Source organism: Ammospiza nelsoni, chromosome 15 (assembly GCF_027579445.1).
Source record: "Ammospiza nelsoni isolate bAmmNel1 chromosome 15, bAmmNel1.pri, whole genome shotgun sequence".
In the NCBI taxonomy this organism is placed as follows: Eukaryota; Metazoa; Chordata; class Aves; order Passeriformes; family Passerellidae; genus Ammospiza; species Ammospiza nelsoni.
In genome coordinates this window covers 15,397,686-15,405,112 of record NC_080647.1, presented here as the reverse complement: position 1 = coordinate 15,405,112, position 7,427 = coordinate 15,397,686, and the positions used below count along the sequence as shown (strand labels likewise).

Sequence of the window (7,427 nt, the reverse complement as noted above, 5' to 3'; positions counted from 1 at the left end):
CCCGTGCCCGCGGTCACCGTGTCCCCACCAAGCCGCGGGGCCCGGGCGGGGGACAGGGCAAGAGCTCACACTCAGCTCAGCCCGGGGCTCAGCGCCCCAGGAGCCGCAGGGAAGGCTGTGTCCGCCCCAGAAACGCCAAGCTCAGGGAGGGTGCTGGGATCTGGACACCCCCAGGGACACCGAAGGTGACTCCTCCTGTTGCCCTGCCCCAGTCAGGCACAGAAGAGGAAGTGACACAAGGCAGGGTTTGGCCCGCGGATGTTTCTTATGCGCCCGTCACGGATTTCAGAGGACAACCTTTGCTCTGGGTGTTTATTAATTGTCCCCTCCGAGCCGGGGAGAGGCCACGCTGCACCTGCACACAGCTCTGGGCCAGGACTGCTCTGCTGGAGCTGGTGCCAAGGTGCCCAGCAGCTCAGGGGGCCCAGGAGAGCTGGACAGGGACTTGGGACAAGGGATGGAGGCACAGGACCCAGGGAATGGCTGAAGCACTCGACCATCAGTTACTCGGTGTTATCAGATCTGGTGTTCCCATCTCCAACTCTTCTTCATCCTCCTCCTCGGACCAGCTCAAGCTGTCATCAGAGTCCTCATCCTGTACAGCCCTGGACTCCTCTGTGCTTGCAGCTTCCTTCTCTGGCTCACCACAGGACTGCAGCTTGCTCTGGGGGAGCTCCAGCCTGGCCCAGGAGCCTGGGCTGGCTTTGCAGAGCGTGATCTCCACCTTGGCTGGGACCATGCTCACAAAGCTCCTCTCCACATCAATGGTCTAGGGAGGTGAAAAGGCACAGTGAGCCGAGCAGATAAATGGACTATGGTAAATTTCACCTATGATCCTGCTTCTAATGTGGCCACTGTTCACGTTATCCAACCCATCATTGCACTAGGATTAAATAATGAAAAAACAGTGCTCTACCCTTCAAAAGGGGCGTGGGCACGAAGGGTGAATGAAAGATGGCAAGCAGTAAACTTAGAATCCTGCATTACTAGAGAACAGCTGGGATTCATTTGTGAAAGCCATACTGCTAATGCCCAGTGTGTCTAGACACTGAACTTCGAAATTCATCCAAATTTGCCACTTCGAAATTCATCCATTCACTGACCAGAAAACTGTGCTCCTATATACTGGAAAAGGTTGTGTGTGCCTGAGAACTGCTTGTGCTGCTGTAAAAATTGATTACAACGATGTTATTTTGTCTAGTAGAAACCGCTCTAATTTTTGTATTTGTAATTTTGTTAAGATTATCAGGTGTGATCTTTCATACTCAGCCCCAGTGACATCCCACCAGTAGATTCAAACCAATTACACAGTAAGTCACAGACTATCACCTACTCGGCCCTGCCAGAGGAGAAATCTCCGCCTGTGCCAGGAGAAGCTGAGCTGCACTGAGCTGAGCTGAGTTTCACATTGCAGGGTCTCAGCAGCACCACAGCGCTGGTTCGGAGCTCAGGAGAGCTCAGCTTGCCTCAGCTGCACTCGCAGCCTCTCCCCAGCAGGAGCTGTGCTGAGACACAGCCATGCCCACACCTGTCAGCCCTCCGCCGCCTGCAGGCACAGCCAGCGCCAGAAATACCGACCAGAAACGCACATGCAAATTCCTGAGCTCGCTGCTGCTCGCCCCAGCCAGCCAGCAGTTGAAAAATCACTCTCATAGCTCAGACCTGAAACTCATAGCAGGATCAGGGACCTGCCGGGCCAAAGAGCATTTGGGGCAGCCTGGGAGCAAACCCAGAACACCTTTGGGGATGGTAGGGACCTCCAGCTCTGACCCTGGATAAATCAGTGCAGCCACCTCAGCCTCCTCACAGCCCCTAAGGCATTTCCCAGCAGAGGTGGCCATAAATGCCTGTATCTGGGCAACCCAGCCCGGGATGAAAAGCTCAGGCTGCCTCCCAGAGCTGCAGCCCAGCCTCATGCAGGCTGCTGGAACAGGGAAATCAAAGCAAACAGGATCTTACCCCCCAGAGCTCCAGTTCTGCCTGGAAAATCTTATTCCCTTCAAAGATGACGTGAGCCTCGAGCTGAAAGATCAACAGAAAATTATCTGAGAGGGCAGCACAGCACTGCCAGAGCTCTTCCCCAGACAGTGCAGCTGCCTTTCAGCACCATACTGCATCCACACCCTGGCTCCAGTGTAATGGTCTGGTGATGCCCTCAGCACCTGGCAACATTCCACCCCTTTCAGAGCGTGACAGGTTCACCTCTGCCACAGGTCAAGGCACCCAAAGCCAGCAAATCCACCCCCTGACGCTGAAAGCCAGAGCTGCTGGGCAGATGCAGCAGTGGGGCCGCCAGGCTCTCAGCTCAGGGATGGCGGGTTGGCAGTGCCAACAGGCCAAACAGGTGTCTGGCTGGACACCAAAGAGCACCAGGTGGCTCCTGCAAACCCAGGTGGGCGTGCAGAGCCCACCCCACTCACCACGGTGCGGTTCGCCTTGACGCTGCTGAGGGCAGGCAGGGGGTTCTTGGCGTACACTGTCACCACCACCTGGCTGCCGGTCTGGTGCCAGTCCTGCCGGCACAGCACCGCCTTCTTGTCCTGCCCAGGAGGAGAGCAGCCCGTCAGGGCAGGCACGGCTCAGGCACTGCCCCAGCAGAGGGCACGGCTGAGCCTCGGGATGCTCCCTGCACGTCTTTGTGCTGGTAGGTCAGGAGAACAAACCCCGCCTCTTGTGCAGGTTTTTGAGGGGAGATGGTTTGTGCAAAGGTGGGCAGTCCCTGCCATGCTGTCCATCCCATGTAACATGGGACAACTGTGCTGTGCTCGGGGTTCCTTCAGGGCACTCTGAGATCAGAGACACCTCTCCTAGTTCCAGAGTCACTCTGCTGTGCCCAAGCCCCTAAGTGCTGTGCACAGCCAGGAATCTCAGCCTGGAGGGCAGTGCAGGGCTGTTATTGATCATGCACCATGCTGCATTTGGGAGTCAGGTGAGCCCCAGATGAAACCCCCACGTTTCACCTTTGTCCACCTTGTCAGCACCATGGGCACTGACAGGCCTGTGTCCCCACCAGCTCATTTCTGAGCAGCACAGGGAGGCAGACCCCTGCAGCCCTCCACACTGCCAGCCACAGAAATGCTCCATGAGAGCCCTGGCCCCAGATCCTGGCCCTCAGGTGACAATTAGCACCAAACACCTGAATCACAGCATCACAGTTCCCTCTCTGCAGCCTCCTTTACATTCAGGGTATGTTTTCTGCTCCAGGACAAAGAGGAGATTGGGCTCAGAGAGGGTTGCTGGGAGCAGTGCTGACTCAGAGGAACACAGTGCACTTTCTGGGTTATCCTGGGCTGCTTTGGTAGAACTTTCCCAGCTCAAGCTTGTTTCCAGTCAAGAACTTTCCTGGGGAAACTTACAGACACAGTATTGGGAATTGTGATCTGGTCCCCACTGCCTGCCACAACACCATGTTGGGGTGTGGATGAGATCCCTCCTGAGAGGCAGCTGCAGAGGGAAAGCTTCATTAAAGCCAAATTCAGTTACCTGCAATCATCTGCCAATACCTTTGGGGTTTTTTTAGGACTTTTCCTGTGCTCAGCCACCTGTCTCAGTGTGGCAGCCTGCAATGCTGGCTATGCTGTGTCCAGGGCCAGGTCCTGCCTTGCTCAGATTTATACTGCACATCTGCCCATTGGGGGTGAGAGCTGACACATCTTGTGAAGGCAGAGCAGCACCTCAAAGGGCAGATGGGTGAAGATTGGCCACTCAAACCTGTGCACTCATCTGCCAGCAATTACAGATATTATGACAATAAAATGCAGAAACCTGTGTGAATACAGAGCATGGAAGGAGCACCCTCAAATGCCAATAATGCCAATGGCTCACACGAGTTGCCTGTGCTGAGAGCCCCTCACCTTCTTTTCTGTCCAGCAGTGACGCCCACGGCTGCAGCCTGGCTGCTCCATGAAGGCACTGAAATCTGTGGTTTTGATTCCACAGCAGCTCCAGTACTTCATCCTGAGGAGAGCAGGGTGGCCTGAGTGGGGTCAGGAGCAGGAGAGAGACCACAGCAGGGTGGGGAGGAGGCAGAGAGGCTCACAAGCAGGAGCTGCCCCTGTCCCCTTGCAGGCTGTCACCCACAGTGGCAGTGCCCGTGCTGCTGGGGCCACCTCCTTGCCATGGAAGTGTCAGTTTGCTCTGGGAAAAGGTTTTCTCTTACCCCTCGTGGAAGACAGGAACGCCAGGATGAAACGTACAAACCTCTGTGTTACTCTCTGGGCCCTGGTAGATCTGTGGAGAAAGAAGCAGAGGAAAGTTCTGTCTGTGTCAGTGGCACAGGATGATGGGGCACAGGTCTCCACTGAATGCCCAGCATCACCCTTTTGCCAGGCTCTGTGAGGATTCCCTCTGGGACCATGCCCAGCCAGCTGCCCAGCACCCATCCCTGCTCCCTGATGGCACAGGGAAGCCACCCCGACCTTGCCAGGATCCCAATGTCACCCCTGCCACCCTGCCAGCAGCCCTTCTGCACCCTTCTCCCACACACAGCCTGCTACCAGCCTAGGGCCTGGCAACACAAGCACAGTGGGCGCATTTAGGCATCACACAAACTCACTCTGAGGTGCAGGGGGTGATTTGTCATTGCTGTCCTCTCCTCTCCTTTCCAGAGGCTATGCCAGCCTTATGGCCCCATCTGCCCCCTGCCTTTTGCTCCCCACTCCCTCACTGCAGCTTTCCAAGCATCCCATCCCCGACACAGCTGCACCCTCCCACTCATCCTGAGGCAGGCAGTGCTCCACAAGGCAGCCTCGGGTGAGAGCGAAATTGGGCTGCGCTGCATCAGTTCAAGGCAGGTGGGAATTGCTCCATGTGCATTTTGCCTACATGCCCAACCCTGAATATGTGCTGTATTTCACTGCAGCAGCCAGCAGCACTGAAATATAAATCCACCACCAATGTGGAAGCCTCTTGCAGGAAAGTGGGTGGGAGGTGACAGAGGTGGCTGCTGCCAGGGTGGGATGAGAATATGGAGCAGGTGGGCACTGCCACCTTCCACCTGCCTGGTACCTGCCCTGAACCTGGGCCTGTGATGCTCCTGGAGCAAGGCATGGGAGGGTAAGGACACAGGAGGGTGAAGGCACAGGAGGGTAAGGGCACAGGAGGGTGAAGGCACAGGAGGGTGAAAGCACAGGAGGGTAAAGGCACAGGAGGGTAAAGGCACAGGAGGGTGAAGGCACAGAGGGGGTGAAGGCACAGGAGGGTAAGGGCACAGGAGGGTAAGGGCACAGGAGGGTGAAGGCACAGGAGGGTGAAGGCACAGGAGGGTGAAGGCACAGGAGGGTGAAGCTGGGTCCCTGCAGGTACTCACCACCTTGCAGGCTGCATTCTTGCACATGGTGCCAGCTCTCACCTGGGCAGCCTCCTCACCTGTGAGACCAACACAACCTCACCCAGGACACACACACTGCCCATGCCTGCCCCAAATCCTCACCCAACCCTCTGCCAGCTCCCCAGCTGAGCACAGACCATCCCAATGCGCCTCCAAGATGCACTTTTGTAGTTTTGCAGTTTTGCAGGTAGCTGAACATGCAGCACTCACTGACTGCCCTGAGCCTGCCATGTAAACCCCCTGCTGAATTTGCCATGTGCACCCCCAATGCCATCCATCAGCTTGTCCTTACCTGTACGAGAGCTCTCGAGTGTCCTGTCCTCAGAGGACACGTTCAGTTTCTCCAGTGCCTGCTCCAGAGACCTGGATACTTTAACTGGCAGCAGTTGTCTTGGCTCATCAGAGCTGGGAAACAGCAGCAGCAAAGGCCAAGTGGGTTTTTCTGTGATTTAAGTGTCACTGCCTCTCCTGAGAGAGCAGCAGGGCAGGGCACACACAGAAGTGACACAGCAGGGCAGGACTTGGCTGAGCCTTTCTCACCTTGGTCTTTCCCGCAGCATCTTCTCAGCTGATTTTGGTCCTTGGACAATGATCTCCTTCACTGGCTTGGCCTTTGGTTCATCTGAGCTCTTCTCTTGGCTGGAGGGCTCAGGGGGCTTCTCCTTGCTGTGAAACCCCTTTGTGCATCCCTGAGCAGCAGAGACAAGCCCCGTGACCGCTTTGTCCTCCTCAGCCTGGTGGCTGTCCCCAAACCCTGTGAGTTTCTGTGATGAGGTGGCAGAGGTGGGCTCTGACCTTGCTTGGAAGGTCCTTGGAAGCAGATGCAAATCCCTGGCTGGCAGGGGACAAGGGACATCCCTGACACAGGACAGGGTGGGACAGCACTGAGCAGGGGCCAGAAGGAAAGGATGAAAGATGGAGGAGCAGTGGGTGCATTTGGGCTGGCAGGTCACTCACCTTTATGGAGAGGAACTCAGAGAAGTCTGTTGTGCGTTTCTTGCAGCAAGACCAGCCCTAGACAGCAGGACACAGGCTGGTCAGCTGTGGGCAGTCCTGCTGGGGACAAGGGCACTCCCCACAGCTGCTGCCCCACTCACCTTCAGGGCATCGTGGAAAATGGGGACACCGGGGTGATACAGGCAGGAATCTGAAAAGGGAAAACAGGGCAGGAGCTTTCAGGAGCAGCAATCCTGCCCATGAGCCACCAGAGACAGCCAGCAGCTCCAGAGGCAGCTCCAGAGGCAGCTCCTGCCATTTGGGTGGCTGTGCCGGGCTGGGCACACCCCAGGAAAGCAGCACACCATAATTCCCATTATTCCCTCCGGTGGCAGGCACACGAATTCACTCACCCTCGGCGTTGTGCTCGGGGTCAAACCTCTGCCCGCAGCCCTTGTTGTAGCACAGCAGGGCCATGGCTCAGGCGGGTTGGCAGCGTCCTTCAGCCCTTCCTCAGAAATGCCATCGGCCCCAGCCCTGCCCGGGACCCCCCTGTGCTGCCCGGGGGCCGGGCTGGCCGTGCCTGCCTTTGGAGGCGGCCGGTAACCCGAGACAGGGCTAAAGATGGACAGGGCAGCTGGGGGGGCCTCTGGTATCTGCACAGGCATTCCTGGGCTGGCCCTGAGCCCAGCACAGGGAATGGGCACTGCAGGATGGCCCCAGGCCCGGGGTGTGCACAGATCCTGTCCCAGTGCCTCCATCCTGCCCGGCACAGATCCTGTCCCAGTGCCTCCATCCTGCCCGGCACAGATCCTGTCCCAGTGCCTCCATCCTGCCGGGCACAGATCCTGTCCCAGTGCCTCCATCCTGCCGGGCACAGATCCTGTCCCAGTGCCTCCATCCTGCCCGGCACAGATCCTGTCCCCCCTCCATCCTGCCGGGCACAGATCCTGTCCCAGTGCCTCCATCCTGCTGAGCACAGCATCGCCCCAGCGCTCAGCGCTGAGAGTGAAGGGAACACAATTCCCAGAGTCACAGGGGAAAACTGGCTGGTGCTGATCTCTCCCAGCCCCACAGGGCACAAGCACCTGCTAAACAGAGGCACCAGCAGACCAAGGCTGTGCATGTGGCCAAGACATCTCCTAATGCTGGTTTTGTGCAG

General features: G+C 57.3%; 1 protein-coding gene across 1 annotated transcript; it reads right to left on the bottom strand.

The window, feature by feature from the left end:
- Positions 1-283: 283 nt before the first annotated feature.
- ITGB1BP2 (integrin subunit beta 1 binding protein 2) lies at positions 284-6,847 on the bottom strand. The gene is made up of 11 exons (XM_059482930.1): positions 6,679-6,847; positions 6,427-6,476; positions 6,287-6,343; positions 5,870-6,018; positions 5,622-5,734; positions 5,309-5,367; positions 4,160-4,230; positions 3,855-3,957; positions 2,421-2,540; positions 1,960-2,022; positions 284-769 (listed from the first exon to the last, which is right to left on the bottom strand). The coding sequence occupies exons 1-11, from the start codon at positions 6,740-6,742 to the stop codon at positions 500-502; spliced, it is 1,119 nt and encodes a 372-aa protein (XP_059338913.1). The 5' UTR covers positions 6,743-6,847; the 3' UTR covers positions 284-499.
- Positions 6,848-7,427: the final 580 nt, after the last annotated feature.